The sequence below is a fragment of the Colobus angolensis genome, unplaced genomic scaffold (assembly GCF_000951035.1).
Source record: "Colobus angolensis palliatus isolate OR3802 unplaced genomic scaffold, Cang.pa_1.0 Scaffold559, whole genome shotgun sequence".
Classification (NCBI taxonomy): Eukaryota; Metazoa; Chordata; class Mammalia; order Primates; family Cercopithecidae; genus Colobus; species Colobus angolensis.
In genome coordinates this window covers 247,055-270,869 of record NW_012119143.1, presented here as the reverse complement: position 1 = coordinate 270,869, position 23,815 = coordinate 247,055, and the positions used below count along the sequence as shown (strand labels likewise).

Here is a 23,815-nt window from a genome sequence, read left to right as displayed (position 1 = left end):
CCCCTCACATTATATAATAAGTGAAATGCAGATGCATTAAAGGTCTAAATATTTTTTAAAACTATAAATAGAATAATATGAGATTATTTTTAAAGCTCAGAGGGTGAGGAAGACCTTTCTAAGCAAAACCACTAAGTGTATGTGCCATGGAGGAAAAGAGGTGTTTAATTTTATAAAAAATAATAGTGGCCGGGCGCGGTGGCTCAAGCCTGTAATCCCAGCACTTTGGGAGGCCGAGACGGGCGGATCACGAGGTCAGGAGATCAAGACCATCCTGGCTAACACGGTGAAACCCTGTCTCTACTAAAAAATACAAAAAACTAGCCGGGCGAGGTGGCGGGCGCCTGTGGTCCCAGCTACTCGGGAGGCTGAGGCAGGAGAATGGCATAAACCCGGGAGGCGGAGCTTGCAGTGAGCTGAGATCCGGCCACTGCACTCCAGCCTGGGCGACAGAGCGAGACTCCGTCTCAAAAAATAAAAATAAAAATAAAAATAAAAAATAATAGTTAAAAATAAAAAAGTTGGTAATACTTAAGTCATCATAAGCACAGTTAAAGAGACAGAATTTTGTAACATTTACAGCAAAAGTTTAATGTCCATATTACGTAAGCACGGCTGTTAAACAGGGTGAAAAAGATAAATAACTCAATTTCAAAAGAGGCAAGGGATCAGGACTGGCAATTCATGAATGATAAATCTCCTAAGATACTCAGACTCATTAGGAATTTAGTCGCCAGGGAATTACAAATGAATGAGATCTATTTTTTTAAACTAATCAGATCACCCAACATTGAAACTATGGTTTATGTCCAGTATTGGACATAGGAATTTATAGGACATAGGAAATAGGTCTTTATATACTGTTAGTGATAGTGTAAATTGGTGCAGCCTTGTGTATCAGAATTTAAGTACACATATCTTAGGGCACAGTAATTCCACTGCTTTGAATCTATTTTACAGAAATCTTCATGTGCCTGGGCTTGGGCTAGAATAATTATGGCTCAAGAAAATCTCTTAAAATTGAATTCAGATTGTTCAATTAGAAAACACACACACACACACATACATACACACACACACACACACACACACACGAGTTTAAAATAGCAGAAGTCAGCCGTGTGGCAGGGTTCATGGCTGTAGTCCCACCTACTTGGGAGGCTGAGGTGGGAGGACTGCTTGAGCCCAGGAGTTTGAGGCCAGCCTGGGCAACACAGTGACATCCTGTTTCTAAAATAAATAAATAAATAAATACAATAGCAGAATAATAAAAATAACAAAGACATTAATTTATTAACATAAATTAATTACTGTACCTCCCAATGGTTAAAAAGAATGAAGTAGCTGTATATGTGTTAAGCTGGAAGGATCTTCTAGACATAGGGTTAAATAAAAACGCATGAAAAAACATGTGATTCTCCAATTTATATAAAAATAAATCTCTAAACAATATCTACGTTTATATACATTTATTTCTATGTAAATATGCTTTTTTTTTTTTTTTAAACATACAGGATCTTGATCCATTGCCCAGACTTGAGTGCAGTGGTATGATCATGGCTTCCCACAGCCTGGAATTCCTGGCCTCAAGTGATCCTCCCACCTTGGCCTCCTGAGTAGCTAGGACTACAGGCATGTGCCATGACACCAGGCTACTTAAAAAAAATTTTTTTTTGTAGGGACAGGATCTTTCTATGTTGCCAAGGCTGGTCTCAAACTTCTGTCATCAAGCAATCCACTCACCTTGGCCTCCCAGAGTTTTAGGATTATAGGTGTGAGTCACTGGACCTGACCATAGTATGTTTACATTCATAAATATGTTTTTAAAAGAAATCTAGAAGATACACTTCCATCTTTATTGTAGTTACTTTAAGGAAGAGTTGTAAGACTGGGGGACCCTGTGTACTTCTCTACTGTTGGAGTTCTTTGACTATGAAATCAAACATCACTCCATCCACCCATCTACCCATCTACCCATCTACCCATCCATCCACCCATCCACCCATCCACACATGTATCCTTCCATCCACATATTTGTCATGGTGGGGATAAAGGCTGCCTGAAGTATTGATCTTTAAACAGAGACAAGATAGAAGAGAAACCTACATGTAACCTCACAACAAAGTCTGTACCTTACACCTCTCATGGCCTGCTCTAGGACGTGCTGCCTGAGGAATTACACTGGACTTCTGAGCAGTGGCCTTGAGGTGTGCACGGGGCTGTGACTGAGTGTGTGGTCAGCACTCTGGGAGGTCTGAAGTGCATCTGACCACTCAACAAGGGCCGACAGCTCCAGGGTCATGTCCAGGGAGCTCCTCACAGCCCCACGTTCCTAACTGAACACACACAGGAAAAATGATTTCTATCCAAGTTTATTTGGCATCTGAAGATAGCCACATCCCCAAATTCCAATGTCACTTCATAGGAATAATCTTCAAACATCCCATAAAATGTGGTCATAGGATAGATGTTAGAGTAATGCCAGTCCTGGCTGGTGGGGACAGAGATGAGTAGGAAGTTGAACTGCCCTTGAGCAGCTCTGTGAAATTTAAATTTAAAAAAAAAAAGTTTTTTCTTTTTTCTTTTTTTTTTTTAAGCAACAGTATTTAGCAGTTCTTGGCAGGCATTCACGCACAAGCTAAACTTCACTAGCCATGCCTGTGTCTTACGGGTAGGATACAGAATCAACAAGCTGCCAAAATCAGTTTTTTATAGTACGGTGGGCAAGTCACTTTATTTAAGTAAAACTGCGATTGCCAACATCCAAGTGTGGTTAATGGTACGGTGTGCAGAAGTCCAGGAGCGCATGGGACCCATGTGAGCTTTAGCTTTGCTTATCAAAATAAGTAAGCATGTTAGGGCTGGGAGATCTAGCCAGACCTCCACTCTGGTAAGGAATCGCCCAGCTCCCTCACTGTGGGACGGTGGTCACCCAGCCTCTGCGGCTTCATGGCTTAAGGCAGCCCTTGACAGTAGAGCCCAGCAGGTTACACATGTTCCTAGAGTCGTTTCTCACAATGAGCCCAGAGCTGCCTGCTGTGTCATTTTCATCTGCTCATACCACATCTCTCCTCTTTCACACAGCCGTGCTGTAGGCACCGCTTCTGCAGACTGAATAAACCACCACTCCTTCCGTGATTCTCCCGGGTCCTGACTTCTAGATGCCTTGCTCTGGAAGCTCAGAACTCAAGACTAGGTGCCACCGTTGATTCTTCTTTCTCTAATATGCCACATCCAAGCTATCAACAAGTGCAACTGGCTTTGAAATGTGTATTTAAAATCTGACAACTTCACAACACCTCCATTGATATGTCCCTGGTCCTAACCCCCATCAGTAATCACCTGAACCACTGCAAAGGTCCAAGATTGCTTTATCTGCTTCCGTTAAAAAACATACGTCAGCACTTTGAGAGGCCAAGTTGGGAGGATCCCTTGAGCCCAGGAGTTCAAAACCAGCCTGGGCAACATTGGGAGACTCTGTATCCATTAAAACAAAAACAAACACAAACAGAGTAAACAAACATATACCAGAGCCTATTCCTCCCACTTAAAATCCTTCTGCGACTTTCATTTACCTTAGAACAAAAGCCAAACTTCTTGCTGTTGTCTGTTAAGGTGTCAGTGGTCTGGAATGGTCCAGCTGAAGCTGCCTGCTTCTCCAGCTTCATTTCCTATTGCTTTGTCTTCTCTCCCTTCACGCTAAACTTACCACTTCTCTTGACCTCTCAGCCCTTACTGTTCCTGGAAGGACCAGTCCTATAGACCTACAAGAGTCCATCCTTCTCTTCGTCATCTGGGCCTCAGCTCAAATGCCACTCATCTGCAAGGGGCCTACCTTACTCCTACTCTCCATACTCACCTGGTTTTCTTCATTGCATTTACCACCATAAGGATTTTTAAAGAAACTGTTTGTTGCCTGTCTTCTCCCTTAAATGTTAAGTCTCACAGGGGCAAAGGCTGTCAACTGCTGTGCCTGCAGTGCCTAGAATATGCTCGGCATATGACAAGTGTGTAGGAGATATCTACTGGGTAAATGAATGAATGACTTGATACCATGTGGCTGTTTTGTAGCTCAGTCTAATAAAACAGCAGTTCTCAACATATTTTTTCTGCTCTGCTATTTTACTGGAGACATTCACATCACTGATACTTCTCTAGGACATCCTAAGAGTGTGCCACAGACAAGAAAGTCTGCCGTTTACGTGTGACTCCCAGCACACCAACTTCTGTTTTCCATCCAGGAAACGTGTAAAAGGATATTACAGGTGGCGTGTCCTTCATCCAAAATGCTCGAGACCAGAAGTGTTTTAAATTCCAGATTTTTTTTTGGGGGGGGGCATTTTTGGAATGTACAATGAGAGATCTTGAAGATAGGACCAGAGTCTAAAACCAAAATTCATTTATGTTTCATCTACATCTTATATACATAGCCTAGAGGTAATTTTATACGATATTTTAAATCATTCTGTGCAGAGGCTGGTGTGATTGTCAGGTGTGACAGCATGACTGTAGTCCCAGCTACACAGGAGGCTGAGGTGGGAAGGCCGCTGGAGGCCGGGAGTTAAAGGCTGCAATGAGCTATGATCGCAGCACTGTAACCAGCCTGGGCAACAGAGCAAAACTCTGTTTCAAAAAACAAACAAACAAATTTTGTGCATGAAACAAAGTCTGTGTACATGGAACCATCAGAAAGCAGAGGTGTCACTATCTCAGCCCGCACCCCATGTGGACGATCAGTGGTTGTGTGGTATCATCCTCGTTCCTGATTTTTTTTTTTTTTTTGAGACAGAGTCTCACTCTGTCGCCCAGGCTGGAGTGTAGTGGTGAAATCTCGACGCACTGCAACCTCTGCCTCCCGGGCTCAAGCGAATTCTCCTGCCTCAGCCTCCCAAGTAGCTGGGACTACATGTGTGTGCCATCACGCCCGGCTAATTTTTGAAATTTTAGTAGAGATGGGGTTTTGCCGTATTGGCCAGGCTGGTGTTGAACTCCTGGCCTCAAGCGATCTGCCCGCCTTGGCCTCCCAAAGTGCTGGGATTACAGGCGTGAGCCACCGTGCCTGGCCCTGACTCTGAATTTATATGCTACCAACGAGCAATCATTTCCTTACACTTACTCACACGTAAGTAGTTAACAGTAAAAAAGAAAACATGCCATTAACACAGGGGAGACTCATGTGCTCAGGGGAGCTAAGCAGCCTGTGGCATGAGCGGAGACCGGAATCAGCCGTTGAACAGCAGCAACAACAATACACAACAGCAGGCCTCTGGTCTCCCAGCCATGCTGTGCTTTGATTCGAAGGTTAGGGGACATTTACATTTTAGGTGAGAAGGAACATAAGAAGCAGCTACAGGCCCAGGAAGTGGGTCCTCTGGGGACAAGGAGGCATTCTGCTGGGTGGGTTTTTAATGGTATCTGCCCCACTGACAATGGTCTTAGAATTTTTAATGGTATCCGCCTCATTAACAATGGTCTTAAAACCGACAGCTCCTTTCTGTTGGTTCAGTATACACAAACTTTATTTCACGCACAAAACATTTACTTAATGTTTTGGATTTTTTTTTGAGACAGGGCCTCGCTCTGTTTCCCAGGTTGGTGTGCAGTGGCATGATCATGACTCACTGCAGCCTCTAACTCCTGGGATCAGGCAAGACTCTCACCTTAGCCTCCCACGCAGCTGGGACTATAGTCACGTGTCACCATGCCCGGCTAATTTTTTTTTCTTTTTTGTCTTAGGAGTCTCTCTTTGATTTTATAAGCTGACATATTTCTTGTTCTGTTGTGAATGCACGCTGCTCTAGGCCTCAGTTAACCCATCACACATGTGCTCCACGCTGTCCACGGGTGCTTTTTCTGCAGTGTTAACATAATCTCATGGTTGGTATCATCATGAACACCTTGATTCAGAACCATTCTGGCTATAGCTTCATCAGTCAGTGAAATGAACAACTGGAGCCCATTATCAGTGTTAAAAACAACATTAATGTCTACTTCTTCCAGCTGACTGATGAACTCGGAAGGTATATTTTTTCCATAGGTAAGGAGGTCAGACGTCCTTTTCTTCTCACTTGACAAGCTGAATTCTTCTAAGTCACCACCTTGTTCATCATCATCACTGAACACAGTCGTAGGCCAGAGGTCACGCCAGGCACGCACAGCTGTGTCTTTAGTCACTGTATTGCAAGCGTTGGCAACAGCGTATATGGCTCCTTCGTGCTCAGCTCCTGAAAATCGTCTACACCTACACCTCCGTTCCCTGCTGCGAGCATGCAATTCAAGAAAGTGTTTTTATACTTACTTTCCATTGATCTAAAGATACCTGGTTACATGGCTGAACTCAAGAAGTCACAATTGGGGGGAAGTACACAGCATCAATATTATCTTTTATGAGAATTTCAGTTGGGGGATCAGCAGAACAGTAGTCAAGGCATAAGAAAATCTTGCTGTCACCATCTGGTCCAACTTTTCTGCAGCGAGCACAAGAGGCCTGTGCGAAATGTTTGTAACATCGATCAGAAAAGATGCCCCGGGTGACCCACGCCTTTTTGTTAGCATAATAATGGACTGATAAGAAATTTATTCCTTGAAAACAGCAAGGACAAAAGCTTCTGCCCATGACAGCAAGTTTACACTTACGCGTGCCTGCTGCATTTGCACAGCACTGCAAGTCATTCTGTCCTTGCCATCCTTAATTCCTGTAGGGGCTGTCCCATCAGCTGTAGTCAGCATCTTTCTGGGGCAACAGCACCCAAATGGTGATGTCTCATCAGTAATACAGACTTGTTCTGGCATCAGATTTTCATCAGCGATAATCTTGGCAAACTCGTCAATGAGTTTCGACTCTGCCTTGTGATCTGCAGGTGCTTTAAAACTTGAATTCCATGTCATTTCTTAATACCTGCAACCAGCCTGTTGAATATTCACAGTTCCCTTCAATTTTCAGTTCATCGGGATAGATCTTCGCTTGTTTCACGATCAGCATACCACTGAGTGGCACGTGTTCAGTGTGATACACGTGTTCAGATCTAGTTTTTCAATACACGATTGACGTCTTCATTTTTAGCTTTACGCAGAGTTTTCCTATTTTTCATTAACTTCTGCTCATCACATTCAGCACAGAACTTCAAAAGTGTATCCTTCTGTGTCTTCAGGTCATGTATGGTGGTCATCCCAACACTCTTCTGTAAGACGTTTCACACTTCTGTAAGACGTTTCACACTTATACTGCTGTTCAGTTCCCCCAACAGGTTGCCTGTGCTATTGATAAACATAAATTCTTCCTCTTTTTCTGATCACTGTTACACACAGGGGGGATCTGCAGGCCTTTTTGACATTTTCAGTAATATTTTTACATGACACAGCAGAGAATAAGCAAAAAACCACAGTGAGTAATGCATGGAGTTCTCTGCCCCACGTGAGGTATCATGGGGAATCTGTGGTGGGTGCGTCCAGCCTGCACACGTGCCATTTTATTATACGTTGTGGGCATGCTTGCGTGGGGGAATCTGGGTGTGCATGGAAAAGTTATACTGTAGTTGAAGGGGGCTGGGTGGGTCTTTTTTCCCTTGGGGACACTAAATCAACCATGTCATGCACCTGTGCTTTGACTATGCCTTGTCACATGAGGTCAGGTGTGGAATTTTCCACTTGTGTTGACAAGTTGGCACTCAAAAAGTTTAGGATATTGGAGCATTTCAGATTAAAATTAGGAATGTTCAACCTGTATTACGTGACTAGCCTTGAATCCACTATTATTTACTATTTTTTCTATTACATTTTATAATTGTTTATCATTGGGTATACAAATGCTAGTGATTTCAGGGAGTGGATCGTATAAACAGTAATTTTGCTGAATGAGTTGTAACAGTCTATTGACTCTTTATGTTTCTATGTAGACAACTGCAAACAAAATGTGCAAACATGAAAACAAAATATGTCCCTTCCTCTATAATTCTTATAATTTCGTTTTCTTATTTTATCCCCTTGACTAGGAATCAAAGAACGCTGTTGAAGAGTAAGAGTAATAGCATTCATGTGTGTCTTGTACCTGATTTAAGCCTTAAACTAAGGTTTTCACCATTCAATATTTGTTGTACGTTTTTTATCGATAACCTCCATAGTTAAGAAAGTTATCTATTCCTGGTTTCTGAAGAGGTTTTTTGTTGTTGTTGTTTTTGTTTTTTTGTTTTTTTAAATCATTACTGGGCATTGAATCTTCCCTACTGCTTTTTAACACTACTAGGAAAATTAATGGATTAGAAAAAAGAAGACTTAATGCTATTCATTTATCCTTTCATTCTTAGGTTAAACCACACTTGGTTATGTATGTGTGTGTTTTAAAAACACACTGTCAAATTTGACTTGAAAAAATATCTTATTTTGGAGGTTTTTTTTTTTTTCTTAGACGAGTCTCACTCTGTTGCCCAGGCTGGAGTGCAATGGCGCGATCTCAGCTCACTGCAACCTCTTTCTTCCAGGTTTAAGCAATTCTCCTGCCTCAGCCTCCCGAGTAGCTGGGACTACAGGCACATACCACCATGCCCAGCTAATTTTTTCTATTTTTAGTAGAGATGCAGTGTCACTGTGTTAGCCAGGATGGTCTCGATCTCCTGACCTCATGATCCGCCTGCCTTGGCCTCCCAAAGTGTTGGGATTACAGGTGTGAGCCACCACATCCAGCCTCAGATTTTTATGCACTTGTTTACAAATCAGTTTTTTAAACCAGTATTAGGTCAAGATCATGCTAGCCTTGTAAAATGAGGGGAATAGATTCCTATTTTTTTCCTGCAAAACTTTATAATGTTTGGTAAAACTTACTACTAAAACTATCTGTGAAGGGTGCCTTTAAAAGTTTGATAGACATAACATAAAATTTACTATATTAGCTATTTTGAAGTGTCCACTTCAGTGGCATGAAGTGCATTAGCAATGCTGTGCAGCCATCATCACTATTATTATCAATTTCCAGAATGTTCTCATTATCCAAAACTGAATCTGTAGCCATTAAACAATAATTATCCACTCCCTTCCTGCCTACTCCACCCTTGGTAACTCAACTATACTTTGTCTCTGTGACTTTGTCTATTCTAAGTTCTTATAAGTGTAGTCATATGATATTTGTCCTTTTGTTTCTGGCTTATTTCACTCAACATGATGTTTTCAAAGTTCATCCACAGTGTTACATGTATCAGAATCTCCTTCCTTTTTAAGGGTGAATAATATTCCACCGTATGGATAGACCATATTTTGTTTATTATGCATCCACTGATGAACACTTGGGCTTCTGCCTTTTGGCTGTTGTGAACAATGCTGCTATAAATGTGGATGTACAAATACTGTTTTGAGATCCTGCTTTCAATTTGTTTTTGATATATACCCAGAAGGGGAATTCTTGGATCATAGAGTAATTCTATTTTTCATTTTTTTGATGAACTGCCACACTGTCTTCTATTGTGGCTATAGTATCTTACATTCCCAACGCTACACGAGGACACAAGGGTTCCAACTTTCCACATCCTTACCAACACTTGTTATTTTCTGTGGTGTTTGTTTGTTTTTGTTTGTTTTGTTTTGTTTTTAATAGTAGCAATCATAATGGGTGTGAGGTGCTGAGGTGCTATCTCATTGTGGGTTTGATTTGCATTTTCCTAATGATTAGTAATTTTCCTAATGATTAGTAATGTTAACCATCTTTTCATGTACCTATTTATATCATCTCTTTATCCTCTTTTTTGAAGAAATGTTTATTCAAGTTCTTTGCTCACTTTGAAATCGGGTTTTTTTTTGTTGTTGACTTGCAGGAGTTCTTTATATATTCTGAAGATTAACCCGTTATTTGCAAATATTTTCTCCGATTCCATAGATTGCTTTTCACTCTGTTGACTACATCCTTTGATGCACTGAAGTCTTTAATGTGTATATAGTTCAATTTATCTATTTCTACCCTAATTGCCTCTCTGCGGCTTTCATGAGCCATGCCCACCTCTTTTTCTTGCCCACCTTGCATGTTATGTGAGACAGAGAGGAGGATCAATCCTTCAGGTATGAACCAGCCAGACTAGAACAAATAACGTCCAGTCTGCTCCCTGCAGCTTGAGGAAGGGAACTGGGAACTGGGTTGCCATCACATGCCACAAAACTTTCCTGCGGACTTGAACATAGCTTTTCCTCGATCAGGCATTTGCTGTATTTGCTGGTTGCTGTATGCATTTGGTGGTTGTTCAGAGCACCTGCAATGTCACTGCAGACAGCTTCTGCCTGGTTTTAGTGGTTCATGTGGTGGATGAGAGCTTAGAGTTTCCTCGTCTGTCATTTTGCTACCATTCCCATGTGCAGGTGCCGTTTTAGTGGCTGGTGAGAGGAATACTTTTGATTGCCTATTTGACTTTCTTAAATTGTTACTTTTTAAAATTTTCTTTTTTTGTTGATACATAATTGATTTTTTTTTTTTTCTTTTGAGACAGAGTTTTGCTCTTGTTGCCCAGGCTGGAGTGCAATGGCACAATCTTAGCTCACTGCAATCTCTGCCTCTCGGGTTCAAGCGATTCTCCTGCCTCAGCCTCCCAAGTAGCTGGGATCACAGGCATGCACCACCATGCCTGGCTAATTTTGTATCTTTAGTAGAGACAGCGTTTCACTGTGTTGGTCAGGCTGGTCTCCAGTTCCTGACCCCAAGTGATCTGTCCACTTTGGCCTCCCAAAGTGTTGGGATTACAGGCATGAGCCACTGCACCCAGCTGATGTACATATTTTACCTATTTAATTTTTTTAGTGCTTGAACTTGTTTAGATTTTCTGTTTCTTGAATCCATTTTGGTAACATTTTTCTAAAAATTATCCATCTTACCTGTTTTCAAATTTATTGGTATTAAATTGTTCATCATGCTCTCTTATGATTTTAAAATATCCTTCCTATAGCTGCAGTGACAGCTCCAATTTCATTCTTAGTATTTCTCATGGAACCCTCTCGCTTCCTTTCTTTTTCAACATTGTCAGGATTTTTACTATTTATAAGTTTTTTCCCCGCCAGAGACTCAGTTTTTTTTGCGATTGCTGAGCCTCTTTTTTGCCCTGCTGCCATTTTGCTCACATTTAGTATTGTCTCTTTTATTTCTTTCCTCCTATGTCCTTCAGGAGTACTTTACTGCCATCCATTTATTTTCAAGCACCAACATTTAAGAAAAATTGATTAAAAAGTAAAATGAGATCATTTCATCCAACTACTTTTTTCTCTTGCTCCAAACTGGGGAAGTTTGTGGAACACCAGGTTCTGTGGTATACAGTCTGGGAACCATGACAGTCAGTGGCTGTGAAAATGAAAAAGAGTTTTCCACTTTTTGGGCCCAGGATAAGTTTCTGCCTCTTACCAAGGAAGATTCTGAACTGAAAATCAGGAGCTGGGGCTGGGATTCTGGGTCTTTTGTTAATTCACCGCATGACTCTGGCCTAGAAACTCAGAGGCCCTCAGTTTCCTGCTGTCTAAAAGCAGATTTCCACAGGTGATGTCAGAATTCGTTTTGGACTGAACCAGTTTGCTTAGGCTACCATAACAAAATGCCTCAGGGTGGGTGGCTTCAACAGCAGACATTTATTTTGTCACCGTTTGGAGGGCAGGAAGTCCAAGACCAAGGTGTCACGGGGTTAGTTTCTCCTGAGGCTTCCTGAGAGACCCCTCGGGTTGCAGATGGCCACCTTCTCCCTGTGTCCTCACTTGGACTCTTCTCTGTGCAAATGTATCTTTGGTGTTTATTTGTCTTTCTTTCTTTCTTTCTTTCTTTCTTTCTTTCTTTTTTTTTGAGATGGAGTTTTGCTCTGTTGCACAGGCTGGAGTGCAGTGGTGGGATCATGGCTCACCGCAACCTCCGCCTCTCATGTTCAAGGGATTCTCCTGTCTCAGCCTCCGGAGTAGCTGGGACTGCAGGTGCCCACAACCATGCCCAACTAATTTTGTATTTTTAGTAGAGACAGGGTTTCACCATGTTGAACACACTGGTCCCACACTCCTGACCTCAAGTGATCTGCTAGCCTTGGCCTCCCAAAGTGCTGGGATTATAGGCATGAGCCACTATGCCTGGTCTCTTCCTCTTCATATAAGGACACCAGTCATATTGGATTAGGGCCTTGCCCTTATGACCTCATGTTACCTTATTTACGTCTTTAAGGGCCCTAGCTCCAGCTACAATCATGTTCTAAGGACCGGGAAGGCTTCAACCTATGAATTCTGGGGAGACAAAATTCAGCCCATAACATGAGCTCGGTCACTTTAGGTCACTTTAGGTTCAACACTGACTGCCTAATGTGCAATAACAAAAAGGAACACAAGTTCAGCATGCTCCAAAGACACAAGAAAATCTCTCCTACAGTCATAACCCAAAGCATGAATTCAGTCGGTCAATAAGCAAAGACAGCCTAAAACCAAGGGCAGCTTCCCATTAGGAGGTTGAGCTTTGAAGTTTCTTTTATGTCCATTAACCTTTCTGATCCTCAGAGCTGCAAGGCAGCTGTGACACACTTGAGCATTCACCCCTAAGCATGGGAGTGTTTGCGGGGGGCTTTGTGAATTCATACAGCAAAATAGCTCCTGCCACAACCAAAATGCTTGGAGCAGCATATGCATGGCTGGTTTCAGTTCTCAAACCAACCACCACATTTCTAATGGATATAAAATGTTGCCTTGTCTACAATATTTCTTATTCTGAATTGAATAGACAGCTGACTTCTGTGTTCTAGGTTTTTACTATTTTTTTTTGTCTGCTTTTAATATACTTTTAAACTTTTTTTTTTTTTTCAAGATGGAGTTTTGCTCTTACTGCCCTGGCTGGAGAGCAGTGGTGCAATCTCAGCTCACTGCAACCTCTGCCTCGCAGGTTCAAGCAATTCTCCTGTCTCAGCCTCCTGAGTAGCTGAGACGACAGGCACACACCAACAGGCCCGGCTAATTTTGTATTTTTAGTAGAGACGGGGGTTTCACCATGTCGGCCAGGCTGGTCTGAACTCCTGACCTCAGGTGATCAACCTGCCTGGGCCTCCCAAAGTGCTGGGATGACAGGCATGAGCCACCACGCCCGGCCTATGTTTTTAAACCTTTACATCTCTGATACAATTCACATCCAGTGAGTTGAGTTCTGTTGGCATAAGTTTAACGACAGGGACCCAAAAGTTTAGGAAATTTCAAAGATAACCATCTAGGATCATTAGTTTGACCAATAAATGCAATAAAGGGAGTACTTAGAAATTCATTTTCTGGGCAAACCTTTCCAAAGCTAATGGTGAAATACTGTTTTAGGAGCTAGCAGTTAATTTTTAAACTATATATATATATATATATTTTTTTTTTTTTTTTTTGAGACAGAGTCTCACTCTGTTGCACAGGCTGGAATGCAGTGGTGTGATCACAGCTCACTGTAGCCCTGAGCTCAGGTGATCCTCCACCTTAGCCTCCCATGTAGCTGGAACTATAGGCTTACACCAGCATACCCACTAATTATTGTAATTTTTTGTATAGACGAGATTTCACCATGTTGCCCAGGCTGGACTTGAACTGCTGCTGGGCTCAAACGACCCACCTGCCTTGGCCTCCTAAAGTGCTGAGATTACAGGCATGGGCCACTGCGCCTGGCTGTATATACATATTTAAAAGCCTAAACATATCAGATGTTGACATTACCAAATTCCACCAGTTTTAGTTCTCATTCATTTATATCCTGGTAGAGTTCATCTGTTTTGAGAACAACTCAAAGGAAAAATAATTCTTCATATTGTCTGAATTGTGTCTTCGAAATCTACAAACATTTTCTGATTGGTTGCTGAGCTCCTGGGTGTGGAAACCTGGGTGGGGATAAAATGAGGCTGTCCTTGGAGGAGAGGGGCTGGAAGGGGGCAGTCCCCATCCTCACTCTCCTCTCTGCCACTTGCCACAACTTCTGCAGACGGCCTTCCCTGTCTGCGACTGGTTCCTTATTGAGGCAATGGAAATGTGGACTGCGGTGACTCTGATCAAGCCTCATGTGTCTATCGAATCAGGAAGCCTGAAGGCCTGAGGCCTCCCGAGTGGCCCCATGGGAGCATCGTGCATTTTTCTGGTCAGTCATTAGGGGAAACGATGAATGAGCCAGGCCAGCATGAGAAGGCCTGCATGCTATCGGATCTTTTTCCTGAAAACATCGACATGGGGACATGTTCAAACCAAATTTTCTTTATAAGTTATAAGGAAATCATGCGGAGGCTAAACTTTTTTTTTTTTTTGGCAATGCTGTTGAGAATATTACATTATGTTCCCACAATAGCATAAATGTATGTCTTATCACTTGAATGGAGCCCAGACAATAAAAGGGCGCCTGAGAGTGGAAATACGCCTATGAGAAAGGCCAAGCCAGCCTTTCGTGATAACAGCAGCAGGGAGGGAAGAGTGCACAGAGCTGACCACAGCACAAATGTCACAGACCCTTGAGGACCGTGCTGGGGCTCAGAGCCCCACCCAAGGGCTAACATCCTCACCCCAGCCAAGTTCCTTCAGACCCCAGGGTCTTCGTTTCGTGACTTGTAAAATGGGAATTATATGTCATGGGAGTGTTGGGGGGAAAATGCAATCATTAGCAAATGCTTTCAAATATAATATGTTACCAATATCAGGTAAAGGTAACATTTTATTTCCTAGGGCCGGGAATTTCATTTTTGTTTTCCTGTTTATTTTTTTCCATATTCAACCACCCACAAATGTGCTCTCTCTCAAAAAGAAAAAAAAAAAAACCAACAACAACCCCATTTCTCCTTCTGGTTGAATGATTCATCAAGAATCTTGGCCCAAGTACAATACAGTTTCAGGGAAAAAAGACTCCAGGGAATGAATAGGGAACGTAATCATGACCTTTCCGATAACCCCGTTATTAGGCAATGCGGCGCGGATGAAATTCTCCAGGGAGCAAGTGAGTGAGGCGTGGCTTACATTTTGTATGCTGAGCCCTGCTTGGTGACTTCACACCTCCACCCCTTGTTCTCTGCCAGCAAGGTGGGGCAGCTGGGGTGGTGGGCGAGCTGAGGGTCACCTCAGAGCTGAGCTCGAAAGAAATTCTTACAAGTAAAATAATCACAAACAATTTTTATGTTTGTAGATACAGAGTTGTTGGTCTTGAGATACAGACCATGCAGAAACAAAAGGCTTGCAGGAGGACGGTGGTGCTAGGATGCTGCAGTCCCAGGGGAAGAGCTGTGCTTTTAGTGCCTACCTTCCTTTCACTCCTCTGGCCAAAAAAAACGAATAATAATAAAGAAAGGAAAAGAAAAGAAACTTCTCAAAGAGGTGCCTAGTGGCTAAAAAAAAAAAACTCCTGGTTCCCCATGCCCTGTGACTTTACGACATCTGCAAAACAAGACTGTAAGATACAGAAACAATATGAGGGTACTGAAAAATGATTCTTTTTTTTCCTTTTTAGAGATGGGGTCTTGCTCTGTCGCCTAGGCTGGAGTACAGCGGTGGGATCATAGCTCACCGCAGCCTTGAACTTCTGGGCTCAAGCCAAGCTCCCACGTAGCTAGGACAACAGGCATGGGCCACCATGCCTGGCTCAAATTCCTCTTAGATGCCCAGGGGACCCTATCTTACACAGCAGCTGATATTCCAGTTTGAATCAATTTAATTGATTTTTTTGGAGTATTGTCTTTTCATAATTTAAACAAAATAACTTTTGCTTTCAATTTGATGCTTTAAAATGGTTTGATATATTCCTAGTTTTTCAATATTGCGATATTTTGAGAATGAAATATTGTCCAGAGAAGCATTTGTTATAATGGAAATTAATGGGAGGAAAAAAGGTCTCCAAAAGACACAATGTGCTCTGTTGAAGGGATGACGAGGACACATCCATGGACATTGTCTACCTGCCATGCTTCACAAGCCTATGTCTGCCGCAGGGCGTTTGCACTCTCTGTGTTCTCCTTTAACCAACATGTGGGGTAAGCAAGGTAGAGGTTATCACTCTGTTTCATATATGAAGTAAATGCATTCTACAGAAAATAGGTGATTTCAGCTAGGCACAGTAGCTCACGCCTGTAATCCCAGCACTTTGGGAGGCTGGGGCAGGAGGATCACTTGAGGTTGGGAGTTTGAGACCAGCCTGGCAAACATGGTGAAACCTCATCTCTACTAAAAATACAAAAATTACCTAGGCATGGTGGCAGGTGCCAGCTACTGGGAAGGCTGAGGCAGGAGAATCACTTGAATCCAGGAGGTGGAGGTTGCAGTGAGTTGAGATCTCGCCACTGCACACTCCAGCCTGGTGACAGAACGAGACTCCATCTCAGAAAAAAAAAAAAAAAAAAAGTATGTAATTTGCTTCTGGTTAGAGAATAAGCAAATGGCCAACCTGGACCTGGATGAGTAGGAAATGCAATGCCCTGGACCGTGTGTTCTGTAGGTTTACAAGTGTATGTATGGACAGAAAAATAAACCTTCCTTTATTTGTACATAGCTGCAGCTACTGGATTGGAATTCAATTCACAAAGAGAAAAATACAAAAAAATCTACTTGTCTGTTAAAGGATAATGATTAGCAGAGGGTGAGAAAGGCCAGAAGTATGTACGGACAGAAAAATAAACCCTCCTTTATTTGTACATAGCTGCAGCTACTGGATTGGAATTCAATTCACAAAAAGAAAAATAACAAGCCAATAAATACTTGCAAACTATGTGATCTTACATCCCAGAGAGTGTGGGCTGGAGAGCCTGGTACTGGAGACGCCCACTACACTGGGGTCCGGTGGCCGGCGAGTGAGGGGACTCGTCTCACATGGGTGAAGGCTGCAGCACACACAATACCCAGATGTTACCAAGGGCACACACAGATGGCATAATTGGTGAGAAATCAGAAACAGGACACACGTTACAGGAGGAAAGAAAAAGAGGCTGGGGCCTGTGGCCCAGCCCTGGAAGTCAGAGAACTCTGAAGGGCTTTGTGGGAACGAAGCCTTGGGGTTAAGCAGATAGACATTCACCTCCTGAAAACCCACGGGCGGGAGAGCTCAGCGGCAAAACAACCGGAGGAAGTGAGCAGCCACCGAGCAAGCGTGACTCCACACAAGGATGCAGGAGCCACAGGAAGGAGCCGTCAGAGCCACCCAACCTGGAAACAGAGGCAGGCTCGGGCCCTGCATGGCACACGCTTTCCAAACTCCAAAAAGACTGCCTGTTGGTAGGCACCGTGGATATCAATCGTGTGCACAGTTCCGTCAGCTGGCCAGACACGCCTTCAGGCCCAGTTCTGCAGTCAGTGGAATTTTGATAATACACTTTTCCAAAAAAACAAAACAACAACCTCTGTTTCAGAACATAGGATGTTTTGAAGGTTATGTTCTTGGCATTTAGAAAACAGTAAACAGCCTCTTAGCTTTTGGACTGTAGCTAAAATCATAGTTTTTGTTTTTGGAAGTTAGTTTCCAGGCAAAAGATGAATTACTCTGCGCCAGAGTAAAAAATTACTTTTGGTTGCCACGCTTTTAAAATACATGAAAGGATGGCCATCAATCATGTAAGTGATGTTTGTAAAATGTCCATAGTTAGCTATGAATGTAACTTGGACAAACACAGTATCTACTTGTCTATTAAAGGATAATGTTTAGCAGGGGGTGAGAAAAGCCAGAAGTTTAGGATTTAGAGACACGCAGAAGTACTAAGAAAGGAGACTGAATAAGAAACATGGAAAGAGGCCGGGCGCGGTGGCTCAAGCCTGTAATCCCAGCACTTTGGGAGGCCGAGACGGGTAGATCACGAGGTCAGGAGATCGAGACCATCCTGGCTAACACAGTGAAACCCCGTCTCTACTAAAAAATACAAAAAACTAGCCGGGCGAGGTGGCGGGTGCCTGTAGTCCCAGCTGCTTGAGAGGCTGAGGCAGGAGAATGGCATAAACCTGGGAGGCGGAGCCTGCAGTGAGCTGAGATCCGGCCACTGCACTCCAGGCTGGGCGACAGAGCAAGACTCCGTCTCAAAAAAAAAAGAAACATGGAAAGAGATGGAAGCAAAGAGAGAGAAAAAGAATGAGAGAATGGCAGAGAGAGAGAGAGAGGGAGAAAGGATACACCTCTAAAGCCAGGTAAGGATCTTGGCCCCAGGTGCTGAAACTGGAGTGATTCGTTGTTATGGGTTGAATTGTGTCTGGCCAAAATTCATATGTCGATGTCTTAACCCTCAGTAACTCAGGATGAGACTGTATGTGGAGATGGCACCTTGAATAAGACAAGTTAAAATGATGCCACTGGGGCCGGGTGCAGTGGCTCACACCCGTAATCCCGGCATTTTGGGAGGCCAAAGCAGGAGGATCGCTTGAGCCCCAGAGTTTGAGACCATCCTGGGCAACACAGGGAAACCCCATCTCTACATACACACACACACACACACACACACACACACAAAGGGCTGGGCGTGGTGGCATGTACCGGTAGTTCCAGCTTGAGCCAGAGAGGTTGAGGCTGCAGTGAGCCGTGATCGTGCTACTGCACTCCAGCCCGGGTGACACAGCGAGACACAGTCTCAAAAAAATAAATAAAACTCTGTCACTGGGTGAGCCCTAATCCAATCTGATTGGTATCCTTAGAGAAGAGAAAATTCAGACCACACGGAGACACCAGAGATGTGTGTGCATGGAGGAAAGGCCATGGGAGATCGCAGGAAGAAGGCAGCCGTCTGCAAGCTCAGGAGAAACCAACGCTGCCGATACCCCCTCTTAGACCTCCAGCCTCCAGAACTGACAGACATGCTTGTTGTTGAAGCCACCCAGCCTGTAGTATTTTGTGATGGCAGCCCAAGCAAACTAACACGTTTTTCACAACCCTGTGGAGGAGGATGTGGGGTTCACCCACAGTGGAGCCCTAGGCTTGTCCTGCCACGCGTGACTCCACCGCAGGGTGCGTAAGTTGTGGCACAGATGCTGCCCCTGCCTCGTCCGCATCCCCCAGGCCAGCCTTGCTTCACACTCTTCCTCAGCCCCCTTCTCCGGGGATCCCCTGCAAGTCTCCCGGAGCCCGCGTGTGAGCGTGGCGTGGGTCCAGCCTCCCCCGGAGCCCGCGTGTGAGCTTGGCGTGGGTCCAGCCTCCTCCGCTCACAGCGCAGCTCCTACCACCTCCTCCTCCCCAGAATTGCACACGGCACCTGACGCAACTCCATGAATGCCAGCGCGGGACATTACGGTCACACTGTGCTCACTTTGTGAAATAAAAGGTCTTTAACGCCCTTCGAGCACATGAGCAGACGGAGTGATCATGAGATGTACCTGGGAGAGGGGATGACAGGGACGGGGGCTTGGGCCCTAACGCCGGGCGCTGCCAGGGACTCTTGAAGTAGGACAAGGAGGCACTGGGGAGGGAGGGTCTAAGTGGGTGCCTGGAGAGCCTGTGCCCACAGGGGTGGCTTGGGGTGGCTTTGGGTGGACTGGGTTTTTCACACAAGCCAGGAAAGTCAAGTGGGGAGTCCAGTTAGAGTTCCCATTTCCTTGTGAACTGTGCTTCTGCTGACAGCAAGGAGCGGGAATGCCGAGGGTGACCACATGACGCTGCCAGGGCAGATGCTGGAGGCTGGGACATCAACCCAGGTGCCCCAGCTGCGTGGAAGGGGGTGTGAGCGTGACGCCGCCCTCCCTGGAAACCTGTTCATAGATCTGGACCACACAACAGTGTCTCTGTGCCTAGGTTCTTACCTAAGACCCATTTCTCGGACAGATACTTGACTGTTGCTTTCTTCTTTCCGCTGTAGGGCCCGATGACGATGCTGGCCTGGCGGGGGACTTGGCTGACCCGGCCTCCGCACAGGTGGACTAGTTCACAGAGCTTGGCCACTGGGGGGCTGCTGGCAGGCGAGACAAACATCACTGGCTGGTCGGCAAAGAGGGTTCCGCGGTACGGCCCTGCAGACAAGTGGCAGTCCCTTCGGCACAGCTGTGGGGCAGACAGAGAGAGCATTACAGAGGTGGGGCCACTTCAGTCTCCATAGCATAGGTGAACTGTTGCGGTTTACTTCCTTTTTTGGGAAAAGAATAGACTGAATGTAAGGCTGCCATGCTCCTGTGAATTTCGAATCTGAGAACCCAGAGAAGATGATGACATTAATGACATAAAACTGACATTTTCTGAAGTATCCATGAGTAAAACTCCAAGGGAATAAATCAGAAAAAAAAAAAAAGTATAGGCCTTTGAATTACTACAAATCCTCAAACAAAATATTGGAGAGCAACTGTTAGCAGAGCAGAGCAGAGCAGAGCCGTAGCTAGGCTGAACTCCAGCTAAAGTAACTTGGTGACGTGTGCAAGTGATGGCAAGATTCTAATGCACTGCAAATGCCGGCTGTGCTGGAAGAGAGTCATTCAATCCAGCGTGCTCCAGGCTCTTGGCAGAAAAGGACTTTTATAGAATCTAAGAAATGCTGTAAATCCAATATCCTGGTTTGGACGGGGAAAGGGACAGTGAGGCAATGCAGAAGGAGAATTCCTAGAGCCGTTCCCATAACACACTAGGTTTGCGGGAGAGAGGTGTCTCGAGGTTGTTTCAATGAGCTGTTGGGAAACATTTCAGAAACAGGGATGTGAAGCTGCTCTGCTTCTCATTCTGGCAACGTGTGGTCATCTGGCTGACCCAGAGGACTGCCGGAAGGCCCAGTTATTCTGAACATGCATTTTCCTAACTATGGGTTGGTAAAGACTTCTTTTTGAGTATAAACACCCTCTGAGAGCTGCTGTGGGTTATGTGCCGTCCACATTTTGTTTTGCATATTTTCCCTGCAATATCTGAAATGAATGGTTCACACAAATTAGAGATTTGAGGGGATGTATGTGGGGGGAGGGATGAAAGGGCCTTCTCAGAGGAGTATAACCCGGGGTGCAGTGAGGTTGGGGTCATCTTAGTCAGGGGCAGCAGACAAGGTTGACCTTGGAGGTAGGGATAGGGTGGAGTTGGGGGAAGAGCAGCAAAGAGTAAGTTCCACAGCCCACATCGCTCACAAAATCAGAGAAACAGTGAACTGTTTTTCTGCTAGATTTTCATACTACTCTAATATTTAACAAAAGAGGATCCTACTGTGAAAATATAGCTCCAGCATCAATGGATTAGACCCAATACACTTAAATCTGCTCATGGAATTTGCTTTTTCTCTTCTCTTGCGTTGAATTTTACAGCATAATAAATACCGAGCCTCAGCAACTTTCATGTGACTTCCAGGAGACAGTGGCAGCAGGGGCAAATCATTCTTCCTGGATGGTGACTTTGTGAGTATTTTTAGCAATATGTCCTGGGAGATAGGCTGTAAAAAGGGCTATTGATTTAATTTGCAGACAAAGAGACTGAGCTGATGCAAGACAAGAGATTTGCTTTGGCAAATTGTGAGTCACACTGCGAGAAAAAGCCATGGTCCCTAGAATCATGGGGCCAAGCTGCATGGAAACGGGATCAAGAAAGAATATCTTTCATCTTAAAGTAGGACACACACACATTCAGAAAGTTCACTATGAAAGTATTTGGCTGGGCGCGGTGGCTCATGCCTGTAATCCCAGCACTTTGGGAGGCTGAGGTGGGCAGATCACAAGGTCAGGAGATCAAGATCATCCTGGCTAACACTGTGAAACTCTGTCTCTACTAAAAATACAAAAAATTAGCCAGGCGTGGGACCGGGTGTGGTGGCTCACGCCTGTAATCCCAGCACTTTGGGAGGCTGAGGTGGGTGGATCATGAGGTCAGGAGATCAAAATCATCCTGGCTAATACAGTGAAACCCCGTCTCTACTAAAAATACAAAAAATTAGCCGGGCATGATGGTAAGCGCCTGTAGTCCCAGTTACTCAGGAAGCTGAGGCAGGAGAATGGTGTGAACGTGGGAGGTGGAGCTTGCAGTGAGCCGAGATCGTGCCACTGCACTCCAGCCTGGGCAACAAGAGCAAAACTCTATGTAAGAAAAAAAAGGCCAGGCGCAGTAGCTCACGCCTGTAATCCCAGCATAATCCCAGCACTTTGGGAGGCCGAGGTGAGTGGATCACTTGAGGTCAGGAGTTCGAGACTGGTCTGACCAACATGGAGAAACCCCATCTCTACTAAAATTACAAAAACTAGCTGGGCATTTTGTAATGTAATCCCAGCTACTCAGGAGGCTGAGGCAGGAGAATCACTTGAATCCAGGAGGCAGAGGTTGCAGTGAGCAGAGATGGTACCACTGTGCTCCAGCCGGGGTGACACAGTAGGACTCTGTCTCAAAAAATAAAATAAAATAGAGTATTTGATTGTTGAAGCAATACTAACTACGGAAGGGTATAAAGTAAAAAGGGGCTTTTCCTGTTAGACACTGTTGTCTGTGTCTTCTTTGTTGGCAGAACAAAGACTTTTTCTGGGGGCACCAGCCTCCACCTGGCCGTGTGTTCAAGCCCAAGGAGAAGTCCCAGGATTGGTCCAAGCTAATCACAGTGATGACAATGCAAATGACTGAGCTAAGCATGGCACAGCTGGCCTCAATCCTGGCCAGTGCGACCTGAGAATCAGTCGCTGGTGGGATTCTGAGGGAGTTTTTCTCACTATTATAAACAGATGCATAAGCAGAAATACTTCTCTTCTTTGCTCGACACTGTCATGTCTAATGTGATGCCTGGATCACTGAAGCCCCCAGAGGCCACGGGACACGCTGAAAATGGCCCAGCGGGAAGGCGGAAAGCTCTGGGTCCTGAAAAACACTTCTAAGCTACTGATGGACCAGACTGAAATCATCCTTTATTTTGTTTTTATGTCAGAAAAAAAACAAACCTAAATTCTTTAAGTGACTTTTTTTGTTAAGTTTTTGTTTCTAGAAGCCCAAAGTATCCTAATAATAATCATTTGAAATAGTCCACCTATTTTTGGAAATATCTTGTTCATCGTTGAGACTATGATCAGTTCTCACCCCGCCTCCCCCGCCTGTTACCAGAGTTAACAACTGTGAAGAGTTCTCTGTGTATTTTTAAAAATTCTGGAAAATGCACACACACACATACACACACACACACACAATTTGATATGGTTGTTCTTAACCAAAAAGTGAGATCAAATCTCTATCTTACTATATGGATAAGCAGTAAATAAACCTTTTTCTAATGCAGTAGAAAAGGAAGTCAACCTCTCGGATGTTTAGGATGTGATTTCAGTAGCTAGTTTCTTTGTGCCGTGACATTGCCTTCAGCATTCTGATCTTGGCCAATTTTCCTATCCAGCAAAGCACTATTTCCCCAGCACTGGCACTTTTTTAAAAGTTAGTTGTGAATTACAAGCTGCAAACATTAGATGCAGCAGACGGTGTTCTCACTGTGTCACCACTGGCTCTCGCCAGGGAGCCTACGTGTTACCTGGAGATCAAGGGGAAAAGCCTTAAAGGCACAGATTCTGAAGTCAACTTGCTGTTGATTATTTTCATTGATTTTTCAATCCCCTTGGTAATCGCAATTTACAGCAATGTGCTCTAAACTCTGATTTCAGCTGGGCTAAGTGGCTAACAGCTGTAATCCCAGCACTTTGGGAGGCTGAGGCAATTGGACTGCTTAAGTCCAGGAGTTTGAGACCAGCCTGGGCAACATAGGGAGACCCTGTCTAGATAGATAGATAGATAGATAGATAGACAGATAGATAGATAAGCAAGTCCGCCATGGTGTCACATGCCTATAGTTCCTACTACTTGGGAGGCTGAGGTGGGAGGATCACTTGAGCCCGGGAGGTTGAGGCTGCAGTGAACTGTGATTGTGACACTGCACTCCAGCCTGGGCAACAGAGTGAGACCCTGTCTCAAAACAAAACAACTCCCCACCCCCAACAAAAAACCAGTGATTCT

General features: G+C 44.3%; 1 protein-coding gene across 1 annotated transcript in view; it reads right to left on the bottom strand.

Annotated features, from left to right (window-relative positions):
• MCPH1 (microcephalin 1) overlaps positions 1-23,815 on the bottom strand; it is a 244,832-nt gene that overhangs the window by 3,385 nt on the left and 217,632 nt on the right. Inside the window, exon 13 of the mRNA XM_011961508.1 lies at positions 19,684-19,921. Coding sequence (XP_011816898.1) covers positions 19,684-19,921 — 238 coding nt within the window. The remainder of the gene's footprint in view (positions 1-19,683; positions 19,922-23,815) is intronic.